This window comes from Myotis davidii, unplaced genomic scaffold (assembly GCF_000327345.1).
Source record: "Myotis davidii unplaced genomic scaffold, ASM32734v1 scaffold205, whole genome shotgun sequence".
Classification (NCBI taxonomy): Eukaryota; Metazoa; Chordata; class Mammalia; order Chiroptera; family Vespertilionidae; genus Myotis; species Myotis davidii.
The window spans coordinates 1043583-1058074 of NW_006297573.1; the positions used below are offsets into that span (position 1 = coordinate 1043583).

Sequence of the window (14492 nt, forward strand, 5' to 3'; positions counted from 1 at the left end):
ATAGATTGTTTCTTAATTGAGCTTATCCTTTAAATAAAAAATATAAAATATACAACAAAGAATTTCCACCCCTGTGTCCCATCTGCCCAGTTTTCTTCCTCTCACTTTAGCATGGTAATTTTTATATGTCTTATACAATTTATTTGTGCACATACAAATAACTATGAATATATATTTTTGTGGCCTTCCTTTTGTTCAGAAACATCTTTTTAAATATATACAACAACTAAAAGGAGTTGGTGGCATCAGTGATTTTCAAGAACAAGAGCATTTAAGCAGTTAAAAAAAATTTTTTTTTAAACCAAGTACCAGAATGTGGTGAAGAAAAAGATTAGAATGATTAGCTTTATATTCTATCCCTTTCCTACTTTTGTATTCTCCACTGATAGCCCATCCTATTAGTGAGGGTAGAGAGGCTAGAGCAGCCTCTCCAGCCCACTGACATCTGTGGCACAGTGACCACTCAGAAAAGTGAATTAAAGGGACAGAAGGACTGGTAAGAAGGAGGCAAGGGACATAATAGAACAGTTTTTCACCTGTGCCTTTTATGGGACTAAACAAGAACGTAAGTCAAGTAGAAGAGTGGGTTGGAAGAATGTATAGTTATGTACTAATTGTGTCAATTGCTAAAACTCTTAAGTTGACCTCTTTTCATATCACCATGGAACATTTTTAAAAATTACATTTATTGGCGTGACATTGGTTAATAAGATCATATAGGTTTCAAATGTACAATTCTAGGATACATCATGTGTATATTGCATTGCGTGCCCACCACTATGGAACATTCACAAGTCTATGTATTTGTTGAAAAAGTCTTGATATCCTTATTCAAAGATTTATAAACATTAAAAAACTCTAACAAAACAGGTTTAATTGCACTTCAATAGAAATGGCCAACTTGATTCTAAACCTTGTATTAGCTTCTATTATTTTCAGTGGCACATTTTTCTTCCCTTTCACAATTGTTAGAAATGCATACCACTTTGACACACTTTCTGTCTTTTGCAGAATGGCACTGATGTCACATAGGTGGAGATTTGGTGAATTGAATATACACAGTACAGTGTTGGCTCATATTTTACAGCTTTGGAGAGTAGGAAGGACTCTTGGCGTTGGATAGACTAAAACACCATTTGAGAAAGCATATTTAAGTTTTGAGAAAAGCCAGATAGCAAATTTTAAATTAGTAATATTCTTGTATGTACGAAGTCCATCAAATAAAAGTAAATTAATCCTAAAGAATTTTTAAAATTACAGACATTCCACTGCCCTTCTCCCAAAAAGATGTCATTTCGAAAGATGGATCCTAGCTGTACAATAGGATTCTACTGTCGAAACGTTCAGGACTTCAAACGAGCTTCTGAAGAAATCACTAAGGTATTTTTATTTAAAATATTATAATAGCTTTTGTAAATGACCTAATTTTTATTTGAGATAGTCTGTGAAAAGACAAAAATCTGTAAATTATGACACTTTTGTAAAATTGCCTCTCAAATGTTAATGTTATTAGGAATATTGAACTAGAAAATAAAACTTTGGGGATTCCTAGCCTAAATACTGGTGAAACCAACAGTAGAAAGTATTGATTGCTCCACTAGGTGGCACTGTTGAAGTAAAAATCCCTTTGCAAATGGATTAGGTTATCTGTGCAAGCAATTAGGTTATATTTTATTTGAAGAGGATTTTAAAAGGGCAATACCTTAGGGGGTAGAAAAAAATTAATGAAGTATTTGATCAAGCCAAATTGTGCATTATTTCTTGTTAGTCCAATTGCTTCTTTGGTTTTTTTAAAATGAGAAATGGTATTTTTGGATTTCTACGAAATGCTTTATCAAATGAGCTGTGTTGTTACCTTCCAATAAACTTGTCTAATCTGATCTATTCGACTTATAGGATCTTTGCAATAGGTTTATTTAACTCCTTCTCATTACCTTTAAACTTCTGCATTTTTCTGGTTCTTGAGTACAGTACTGCTAACATTAATAGAGCCTCATGGATTGTCTATATTTAGTACTTGGGGAAATAAAAAAGCTTACTTATTGGGGAAATAAGCATAACCGTTTATTACTATCAATAGCTATAACTTATCAGTTTATGGGTAAGTAATACTAGAATCACTTTTGGGAATTCTTAACTTGAGCTCAGATAAAGTAATACCTTATTACTGCTTGACTTACAGTTAATTTTTTTAGGAAAATAGACATAGTGGGTTGAAATTTTATTTTTATCCTGTAAAAATAAAATGAAAACATTAAATAAAAGGTTTCATATAAGTTAGGTTTACTTTACTTGACCTGCCATGTAAAAGAGGAAATCTAACAAAACTATGACAGAAAAATGAATGAGGAGAGAAAATGAGATATGTGAGAACCTCTTCTTATTCTTCATTTCTCATAGTTGTTGCCTTTTTACTCTCCGTTGTCAACCTGGAAGGCCAAGTGAACTTAACAAAATATGTATTCTACATTTTCCCCTTTTATTACTTGAAATTTGTAATATTTGTATATTTTAGTTTGATAATTCTCTATATTTATGAATTATTATATATGTGCTAAAATATACAAATTCAGATGATATTATTATACAGATTGATACTAATGAACATAATCCATTAGAAAGTTCCATTTCTCTTAATTCTTTTTCTACCCAGGTTAAAACAAGTCAGTTTAGAATAATAAAGCAAACCAAATTATTATTACTAAGTTGAAAAACAAGATTCACAAATGGGTTTCATATTGATATTTTCTCATTAAAAATAGATGGCTTTGTGGTTTTATACTGACAGTTATTAAAATTTTTACATTGGAAAAATACTTAGAAATAATTTCTCTTAATGCATCAGAGTAATGTACAATGTTGAGGCAAAGAAAAAACATTGAAATATTCAGAAGTACTGAGAATTTTGCTAGTCATTTAACTTTGCTTTAATAATAGTATTATTCTTAAGTTAATAGCTTTTTGTAGCAGTATCAAAAACTCATTTTGTCAATTAATAATTTGATTATTTACTTTTGATTGGGAGGTTATAAGTTAAGTAGTTTTCCTTTTCTTCCTAAAAATTAATTTTGGCATTTTTAGTAAAAAAGCTATTTTTTTCTCTTTAAAAACAAAAACAACTTAAAATTATTTGTTCTAGATAGGATGTATTTTGAGTCTAAACTATAATGTTGAATTTGTAGTGCTATATAAATGAAGATTCTAAGGCTTTAACTACATGATTTAAAAAATGTTATAGAAATTATTAAATTAATTCTATGTTTAGAGAGTTCAGTTCAGCAAGTGTCTGAGTAGCTATTACATTGAAAGCGTAAAATGACCACGACATAATTCCTGCTTTTGAACAGGTATAAGGCTTCTGCCCTAAAGTAGCATTTATAGTTCAGGAGGGGGAATAGACATATGTTACATTGAATATTGTAAGCGTCCATACAGAAATAGAAATAAATGGATAGGGAAGAAAGGGTGTTGGATTGAGAGGGATGTCTCATTCAACTCAAAGTTCTTTATTGTGATGGTGATATTTAATTTGGAACCTGAAAGTTTAGGCTTAATTTCTGTTGGCTTAGGGAGAAGGTAGGGTTGATAAGGATGTGAAACATTGGAAATTCCCACAGACTACTTGGTATGATCACGTAGGAGGACATTTGACAATTCTAGCAAACCTAAAAATATGTATACCGTTAGACACAGAAACTCTACTCTAATGTATCTAGTGTACCTAATATAATCCTAACTAAAGTGTTCCAAATGCACAAAGTGTTCCTATTTTTCTTTAGGGCTATTTGTTTCAAGCAGAGGAAATAACAAGAAGAAAAGTATTGGAAAAGGAAATTGTAGAGCTTGTCACGGGAATGGCAAATAGTCTAATTGGTAGGTGCCAAGGATACCTATAGGGCAGGACTGTCTTCTGGCTGCCTGAATCTGTATGGGTGTGGCCTGGGAGATTTCTCCATTTCTCACAAGTCTTCCACATAATCTTGCACATCAAATCCAAGGACCACTGGTGTAAGACAGTGCAACCCCAAGTGTGATACTCGATTATTTTAGGTGGCACTGGAACAAATATTTTAACACTAGGATAAATATTTTAATACTTATGTATTTATTTATATTCATATTAGAAAAATATAACCAGAATATCAAACATGTGATTTCCTATTTATTATTGATTTTAGAAGGCTATTTAAGTTTGAAATGATGGAAAGAGAAATCTTAATGATAATAGAGATGGGATACACAACAAAAATAAAGGTATACAAATGTCCAAGTCTGTACTTGGTAAATATGTTGATTTTATTAATTTCAAGCATACAGAGATACAGAGAATAACATAATAATACCCATGTGCTACCACTGAGCTTAAGAAAAAAAAAATTACATGTATAATTGGAATGTGTTATCCATCCCCAATCTTATTCATGGCCTTTCTTCACAGTAGTAACAGTTATCCTAAATTTTATATACTTGTACCTTATATAACCATAAATAGCATAACTTATTTGAGATATTATGAAACTTTTCATTAATGATATCCAATATAATAAAAGGCTAATATGCAAATTGACCGAATGGCAGAATGGCTGGTTGCTATGACATGCACTGACTACCAAGGGGCAGACGCTCAATGTAGGAGCTGCCCCTTGGTGGTCAGTGCACTCCCACAGGGGGAGCGCTGCTCAGCCAGAAGCCAGGCTCATGGCTGGTGAGTGCAGCGGCAGTGGCGGGGCCTCTCCTGCCTCCATGGCAGTGCAAAAGATGTCTGCCTGCTGGCTTAGGCCCGCTCCCTGGGGGGAACGGGCTTAAGCCATCAGTCAGACATCCCTCGAGGGCTCCCAGACTGGGAGAGGGCACAGGCCGGGCTGTGTGATCCCCCTGGGTGCATGAATTTTGTGCACCGGGCTCTAGTATTTATATAAAAATGTATATACCCTACTGCAACTAGTGTTTTCATGTAATAGTGACCTAGAGGTTATCTATTTCTATACATGTTGGTCTAGCTTATTCATTTAACCTGCTGAATAGTCAGTAGTACATTCTGTAATACTAGGGTATACTACTTTTAACTTAAACTTTCTTTCATTGTTGGTTATTCAGCTGATTTTATTTTCTAATGACAAATCCTATATAATAAAAGGCTAATATGCAAATCAACTGAATGGCAGAACGACTGGTCGCTATCACATGCAGTGACCACCAAGGGGGCAGATGCTCAATGCAGGAGCTGCCCCCTGGTGGTCAGTGCGCTCCCACAGGGGGAGCACCACTCAGCCAGAAGCCCTGAGAAGGGCTCATGGCGGGCAAGCGCAGCGGCAGTGGTGGGAGCGAGCCTCTCCCGCCTCCGAGGCAGCACTAAGGATGTCCTACTGACGCCTTAGGTTAATACTATCTCCACTTTTCATTTCCTTAAGCTGTCAGTCAGACATCGCCCGAGTGCTCCCAGACTGCGAGTGGGCGCAGGCCAGGTTGAGGGGACCCCCCCTTCACCCCAAGTACACAAATTTTTGTGCCCTGGGCCTCTAGTAATGTATATAAGAATACTTAAAATGACCCCAAGTTCTTATCTAAATGGAATCACCCACTCAGCCCCATGACCTCTCTGACCTCACCCCATCGACCAATCACATAATTTCCTCCTGGAAAATCCTGGTTGCCTTCTGTTTCAAGGATTCTGTTTGTTTCCTGGACCTGCAGTCTCTTCCTGCAATTATTCCCCTGATTCTCTTTCCTTTTCTTCTTTCAGGTCTTTACTCAAGTGTCACTTTCTTAGATCTTCCCTGTCTACCCTTATTGCACTTGTTATTATCCCCTCCCCCCGTTTTATTTTTCTCTTTAGGGTGTTTAAGTGCATGCATGCACACACATGTATATATTCTGCTATATCATATATAAACACATTATGCTTATTTAACTTATCACCTGTCTACTCCACTGAGATGTAATCTTGACAAGGGCAGGGATACTTGTTGGTTTTGTTTATTATTGTGTCTCCAGTGATTAGAGCTGCCTGTCACATTGTAGGAGTTCAATAAATACTTGTTGAATGACGGAGTGGATTAAAGAGACTTTGTTATAAATTTGTCTTATTTATAAATTACCATGGAGTTCAGTGATTGAATTATAGCAGATCTAGTATATTTTCATCTATTTCTGTTACTGTAATTTCCTTAAATTGCCAGGACTTTATAATAGTGCATTTACTTTATACATAACTCAATATCTGTTTGGGACAAAAAAAATTATCTTTATAAATATAATAAACGCTTGTATTTTTTAAAAAGTGAAATTATAATAAAAAGCTTAAGCTGAAAAATAGGAGTCCCATGCTATCTTATTCCTCACTTCACAGAGTACCTGCTCAGAGGTAGTCATTTTTAACTCTTCTAGCTATTTGTTTATTTAAGAGGTTTTCACCTCTACATTTCTAAGTAATGTGTTTATTCTGCCATTTTTTTGTTAATCCATTTTAGACATTACCTATTAGTTTCTTGTTAATAATACTTGAGGATTTAGCTATTCTCATATCCCTTAACCCATTTCTCTTTCTCTCAGCTGTACACCTTCCACAGATTTTGGTTAAATCACTATTCAGTGTTCACATTTTTATGCTTCCATATTATTGTTTGCTAATTACATGATGTGCAATGATTACATTTCTTTTTTTCTCATGCCTTCATTTTCTTGGAGTTAATACTATCCCCACTTTTCATTTCCTTAGTTTGCTTTGTAACCTATTGAAAAATTTTATGAATGTTGACTCATATCTGTTAAATATCTAGCAGCAAATTTTTCATAAATACAAATGTAAGAAAATCTATTCTTTTCTCCTTTCCTGGAGATTTCCTCTCTGTTTTCTGTCCCCTCTAGCCTTAACTGCTCTCTAGTCCTAATGTAGAGTTGTTCATTTGGAACTTCTTAATGCTACTTTGCTGACTTGGATCCCCTGTCTTCTAAATCTCTCTTTAGTTTCTTTTCTTGTTTTGCTGAAGCATAGATTCTAGTACCTTCCTACGTGAAGGGTGCCTAGACAGTAAAGTTTTGAATTCTTGCATGTCTATCTTTATTCTATCTGTAAATTTATTGATAATTTGATTTGGCAGAGAATTCTAGACTAAAAATAATTCCCATCCACGAACTTTGGAGACATTGCTCTACTCCCCACTAACATCCAGTGTTGCTGTTGAGAAGTTTGATATCATTCTGAATTCTTTTCCTCTAAAGTAAACTTTTTCTCTCTCTAAAAGTTATTGTGTTTGATTCCCAGCACTATCACTCCATTGCTGTGTACCCTTAGCCACATTGCTTAACTTCTCTGAGCATTAGTTTTCTCATGAAATGAAAATAATAATGGCTACCTCTCTCTGTAGCATCATTATGAAGATTAAACAGTTCACTAAGGTGAATGATTAAACAATTCACTAGGCAAATAATTTATAGTAGGTATGATATAAAGTATTAGCTATTGTTACTTGTAGCTAGTATTTGACACTTCATTATGTGTCTTGGTTTACATTCTTTTTCATCAATTGGCCTGTTTCCTTCCATTCTGGGAAATTTTTTTGAGAAAAAACAACAATAACACAAACCCACATTATTTCCTCTCTTTTGTTTTCTTCATTCTTTCTTTCTGAAACTCTTATTATACAGTTGTTGGACCTTTTGAATTGTTCCTCTATTTTTCATTTTCCTTCTATTTTCCATGTCTTTATCATTTTTATACTGGGATATTTCCTCTACTTTATCTTCTAAGTCTTCTATTCTTAAATTTCAATTATGATATTTAAATTTCTAGGAGTTATTTTATTTTTCTATTATTCCTTCTTCATAACATTCTCTCTTTTTTTTGTTATATGAATGTAGTTTTCTTTTCTCCTCAAGGAAATTAATTAGGGTAATTTTGAAGTTTTCTTGTCTTTCTTTGCTGTGTATGATTTATTACAAACTCTTTGTTTTGTTTTATTTTTTGTTTTTTGCTTTAATCTTCCAGTTTTCCACTGGCTGCTTTCCCCCAAATGGCTGGTGATCTTCAGTGTCTGTTTATATTTGAGTAAGGGACTAAAAAGCTGAGTGGAGTTTCTGTGTGTTTGAGCATGGCTTTTTCGCTGGTGACCTTCATCCTAGGGTAATTGGGTGATAAACCTGCCTTTTTATTGGGTGACTCCCCTCCCCCATATGTTGGTAAGTGGTTATCTTTTCTCTAGAGTCGTTTTATTTTTTTTCAGAGAAGAGTTCTGCCATCTGCCTGTAGAATATGTTGCCTACAGTGCTCCAGGAGCAGGAAGTGAAGGATGCCAGGGCCCTACAGTTCAGTATTTTAGACTGTCACTAAATTCCTCAGCTTCTGTAGTCATCACTGTGCCTGGTGTACTAGAGTTTATGGCTTTATTTGTTTTTTCCAAAAAATAAATCTTTATTTTCCTATGTGTGGGGTGGCTGGTGGGGGACTAAAGAGGGATAGTTGTTACAAGAAAGGACCTGGGAATCGAGTCTGTATGCAGGCTTTCAATCACTTTCCCTTTCAGTTTTGTGTCTCGCCCTGTTTTTGTGCCTTTATATATTATTCCTCTCCAACTTCTGCAAGGTGAACTTGCTCACCTTTCATAGATATTCTTCCAGCGCATACCTCTCCCAGCCCCTGAACTTAGATTGCATCTTCTCTGCTGAATGTAAGGGGCCTGCTGTTGATTGTTTTGTCTTATCTCACACCTCCTTTTCTTCTTTACCTTCTTACTTGTTCCCAGTCTAATGGTTGTTATCAAATAAAACACTCCTGTGATAAACTTACCACCTAGTAATGCTGCTATTTAAGGCCAGAAAATCTCACATGAAATGTATCAGGAAACTAATAATTTGATTATAGAATGAATATCAACACAAGAAAAAAATATTTGCCCATGGCCAGTTGTTCTCTAACTACAAAACAAAATTTATAAAATTTATAATACAGCCTTTGAATTCCAGACACCCAAACTGGAATTCTTTAATCCAAAGCTAACATTTGTTGAATCCTTGCCATATGTCACCAACTGTGCTAACTAAGCACAATATATACATTTTTTTCATTTAATCTACACAAACCTTCTGAGGTAAGTAGGTATCTCCATTTTACAGATGAGTAATCTTACACTTACAAAGGTTCAGTAACTTTCAGAAAGGTCACAACTAATAAATGGTAGTGCTGAGATTCACACCTCAGATATTTAACTTGAGAACTTGTGCTTATAAGCACTATTCTGTACCATCTCCCATTTATACATCAATCCATGGTCTAGACAGTTGGCTCTCTAATCTTTATTTCAGGTAATGGTGAACCAATTATTTTCCTTGGGAATCTTTCCATTTTGGACAGAACCTTATCATTAAAGAAGCTTCCCCACATTCAGCTGGAATCAGTCTGCACATAGCGTTTACTCCTTTTACATTTTTTTATATGGATCTTTTTTTACCTTTGGGATTTAATGATAGGAACTCTGATTTCTTTTAAAATCTTCAGGGGCTTCTAATTTAGTTGGGAAGACATGAAATGGATAATAAAATGACTGAATAAGAGTATACTTAATGCCAGAAGACTAATATGATAATAATGCCAGTAATAATAGCCAACACGTATGATGCCAGGCCATCTTCTAATTATTTTACAAATATTACTGATTTAATCCTCACAACAACACTGTGAAACAGATGTTATGATACTGACATTTTACAATAAGAAAAATGAGACAGTTTGGTTAAGTAACTTGTCCAGGATGACACAACTCGTAAGTATCAGCCAGGTTTCTACTGAGACTGTCCAAGACTCATGGTCCATGTTTGTGATCCTTACCTGATACTGGTCAGCTCTGTGAGGCTTGCAGAAAGGAGTATTCAGTGTGGATCGAGATACGGGACTTGGGCTGAAACTAAGGACTGATAGTTTCTTTATCAGAAAAAAAGTATTGGAGATGGCTAGAGGACAGAAGCATCTTGAGCAGAATCATTAGGGTAGAATGTTATGAGATGTTTATGGTAGACGTTTAATGTTCAAGGGATTTGAGGAATTGGGAGAAAGGAAAATTACTTTGACATTCCAAATATTTATTATCGTAGATGCAAAAACACAATAGACAGTCTCAGTTAAGGTAAAGATTGACCTTTGTCAGGGAAGATATTGGCCTAGGATAGGATATGACTACCCACCATAAGCTGCCTGTAGTTAAAAAAGTTTTAATTTCAGCCCGTCCTTTGTGGTTGCAAGACTGCCATGCAGGCCTTCCATGATCTAGTCAGGTTAGCATGTGACCCATTTTCGTTCACACAGTGATTATAATAGAACCAGACCACTTAAGCTTTAATTCTGGCTCTGTCATTTACTAACTGTGTGAACATAACAAGTCACAGAAGATAAAGGATCAATAATTGATTAATATTTACATGCAGGAAGTGAAGTCAGTGAAGGAGATAAAGAAGAAATAGTCCAGAAAATAGGAGAAACAGGAAAGCAAAATATTACAGAAATCAAGGGAAGTATTTTAAGAAAATGCTCAGAAGTGTTGATTGCTATAGAAATATCCAGAGAATAGGAACTAATAAAAGGCCTTTTTATTTGAGAACTAGAAGAGAATTTTCAGAACAGTGAGGGTTAAAAGTTGGGTTAGAGCCATTTAAGATTGAATAGTAAGGAGATAGTGTGGAGTTAACATCATGTACACATTTAACTTCAACTCAACTATGCAAACTCGTAATAAAATGTTATTTTTCCGTGTATTCTTTATTATATACTGTATATTACTATATACTGTACCATTCATTTATACATGGTCCTGAACAGGGCTGTATATACAAAATTATGCATAACAATCTTTTTAAACAATTTGAAGGCGTATGGAAGTTAATTTTGACTGTATTGATTTTGACTATTTGATTTTCATATTATGGGCTGACTTTAGAATTAAACCCTACATTAAGTGTAGCTCCACTATGGTGTATACAGACCACATAGGTATAGACTGCTCTGTCCGGGTATAGTTTTACATGTGTGCTGGCAGAGACTAGTAGAAAGGTTTCAGCCTGGGGACAAGTGGTCATCTCCTGGTCTATTTCTGTTCTTACAACCATTGGCATTATGATGGAAGAAATTGCTTAACTTCTTTACTTTAGCTTTCTCCTCTGTAATTCTGAAACCTGTCAAGTTAGTACATAGGGAAAGTGTGATAAAATATTTGACCTTCTGAAAAGAAATCTATGATTTGCCTTTTAGATAATAAAGCTGTTTCCTGTATCTTTGCCTATATTATTAAAATGTATTTCATATTAACTCTTTCATTGAAATAGTTTTAATTGAATGTTGTTCTGTATGCCAGGGATACATATTTATTTTAGCCATGTTTCAAGAGAATCTATAAATCTATAGAATTTGACTAACCTTCGATTTAATATTGGCATTTGATAGAATTTGTTTTTTATCCCAGAAATTATCCTTTAAGAACAAATTATATTAAATTGTTCATGATAAATGATGTACAAGGTGGGGCAAAAGCAGGCTTAGAGTTGTGAGTACATGAAACAGAGTTTACTCTTGTATTATTAATTACTAATTATTGTATTATTTTCCATATGAGCAACTGTAAGCCTACTTTTGCACCACCCTGTATAAGTACTCTTGGTATTATTTCCAGCATTCTCTGTGACTCACATAAACTTTTTGAAATCTTCCTTATAGTTCCAGGTTACCTATAGGAAAATTGGTTTCTATTAAAACATCATTCAAACTTTTAAATTTATTTTTTCAATGAAAATTGTTTATATTTTTTTTAATAGAACTTGTTTAACAGAAAGATTTAAAATAGTTTAGAATGTGTTGCTGGCTTGTCAACAAATACCAAATGGATAGAGTTGCCGTTGTCCAGGTATTGCTTTTGTCCAGGTAAAGCAAAGTCCAGGTATTGCTTTTTTCACTTCAGAATTATCTAGTGTAACTCTAGAAGGTAATATGTAAAGTGTGGATTACCACTATGTAGAAGATTACTATTTTTTATGTTGACTAGATTTTTGCAGAAATATTTTTTCAAATATAGTGATCTTTAGAAGGACCAAACTTAATTTTCTAAAGTAAGTTTTTATTTTTAATTTTGGTCATCCTAACAATGTTCTGAGATAAGGAGCTTGGATACCTGTTTTATAGATGATACTCAGGTAGAGTGATTTGTTGAAGATCACATCATGGTAAGTTGTAGAACTGAGATTAGAATGAACCCTCTGACTTAGGTTAATGCTTCTTTTTCTGGTATCAAGCAGTCTCTCACAATATTGACTATAGTCCATGAATCCATTTTGTGTCATTGTCTACTGCTACTAAAAGGAGATAAATATTAACCCTTTAGAGTGAGCCTTCCAACTAATGTGACCAGAAGACTTACTTTGGTGGGGGTAGGGAGATGGTACTTCATTTTTGAAGGCGAGTCCCAATAGAGAAGCAGTTATTTAGCTATAAATAAACAATATAAAATTGTCTTTTAGCCAGAACATTAAAGCATTGGCACTGAATAAATATAAATGAGAAAAACTAATGAGAGATTTGGGCTAAAACGTCATAGGGTGCTACTGTGCACTGTTGCATAAATAATTCTTCTGTACTTTCTGTTACAGATGCTGAAAATTTCTTCTAAAGAGAAATATCCCTTATTTACTTTTGTAAATGGTCATTCCAGAGACTATGATTTTACATCTCCTACAACCAATAAGGAAGACATTTTCTCAGAGGATGAAAATAAAAGATTAAAAAGATTTAGCACAGAAGAGTTTGTCTTGCTTTAAAAGATAAGAAGAACTCTTTGAAGGGGGAAAATGAAGAGAAACAAGTATACAAGAAACTGGTTTATTTTCACAAATATCTTAATTTTATATGTTCTTTCAAAAAAGAACAGTTGGAAATATACAAGTTTTAAAGATATTTTTCTGAGAGAGAAATGATTTATGAGCCTCGGTTTCTAATAAATAACAAGTGACTCTGGTTGCATCACTATTCTGCGGAGACCTTCTAATTATGCCACCTTAACTTCCAAGCCTTCCAGTGTTTGAATTCTTCCACCTGAGGCCACCAGTTTCCTGAAGGTTTGGTGTTATAGGCCCTCACATTGGGATTCCAAATAGTTTCAAAAGACCAGAAGAACAAGAGAATGCATCTCCTGATATTAATGCAACCATATTGGATGTATATTGCTACATGAAATAGCAATTGTTAGCTGTTATTATATGCATACAATTATATAAGCAGAATTGTGAGTTTAGGTAATATTTAGCAATATGATTTTATAATGGCTTCTCGTTTTTCTTCCTGTTGAGCTTTCTTTGAGGAGTAAATATAAAGTATTGGTTTTTCCCACAAACTTAAAGGTTACGTTACTTACAATAATGGAACCTAGTCAGATCAGATAAAGGCAATTTTAAGATAGAAATAGTATTTGTTTCTTACCTCAAAAATTAAATTTTATGGGGAACTCTATTTACTGTATAGTTTTGAAATCTAAAGATAGGTACCAAGAAAGATATCAACAGATGCTCCTCTATGTGATTTTTGTTATTTGTATAAATCAGTGTAGTGGTGTTTAGAAACTGAGGCCATCTAGAAGGGAAATCTGCCTTAAGTGTGTTATGTGTTATTTAAAGGCCAATTTGTGATATAAAAGTACAAGAGTTATTATTGAGCCAGGATTATAAATAACTAATAAAAATGTTATAACATAAAATGCCTTTGTTTGGTTTTAATGGGATTCTTTTAATCCTTTCATTTGAAAAATCATTGTCTCTACTAATGAATTCTCTTCACAATAAGGCAAATAATATTGTTGCTCTGAAAGCAAAATATTAACTTATTTTATGGAGCTTCCATGTTTCATTGTGGAAAGGTGACTTACCTGTGGAAATTGTGCATCATTCAAAGTCATTGATTTCTCCCATCAGAAAGCCTATTTGTTAGGTTTGGAGTTGCATGCAAAATGGAAACAGAGGGTGGGCAGATTGCTTTTGTATGCCTGATGAGAGAAATCAGGTTTGGCATTCCCAGTGAGGATAGTTTATTGAATTGAAATAAATAGCTTAAAATCTAAAATTTTTCTTTTCTCTAGATAAGATTTGGACACGTGAAGTCCAGTTCTAATTTTCCTAGAAGGTCAAAGCAGCACAGGAACAAGAAGCCAGTGGTATGCCTGATTTTGTACGCTGCAGTCCTCCCATCTAAATTATTGCAATTCGTTGTTCCTACATGCCTGCAGAATTCACAGGAGTCTACAAGCACATCGAATAAGAGCACCCATACCTTCCAGTGAATCAGAGCTAATTGTAAGTGTTCTCTTACAAGAACTCTGTAAAAGCTGTGAATTATATAACACTAGAGATTCGGTGCATGAAAATTCATGCATTGGAGGGGGAGTCCCTCAGCCCGGCCTGCCCCCTGTCACAGTCCAGGAGCCCTCAGGGGCGGAGGCGACCCAGTGATCAGGGGAAGGTGACGCCCC

At 34.5% G+C, this 14492-nt stretch overlaps 1 protein-coding gene across 9 annotated transcripts in view; it reads left to right on the forward strand.

The window, feature by feature from the left end:
- The window catches only part of ATG4C (autophagy related 4C, cysteine peptidase), a 71671-nt gene extending 57837 nt beyond the window's left edge, over positions 1-13834 (forward strand). For 7 of the 9 annotated variants that reach the window (XM_015570154.1, XM_015570155.1, XM_015570157.1 and 4 more), the window contains 2 exons: positions 1261-1380; positions 12625-13724. In XM_015570154.1, coding sequence (XP_015425640.1) covers positions 1261-1380; positions 12625-12792 — 288 coding nt within the window. In that variant the 3' untranslated portion in view covers positions 12793-13724. Of the gene's footprint in view, positions 1-1260; positions 1381-12624 lie in introns of all 9 variants that reach the window. The other 2 variants (XM_006773222.2, XM_006773223.2) reach the window with 1 other exon arrangement.
- The last annotated feature ends 658 nt before the right edge of the window (positions 13835-14492 follow it).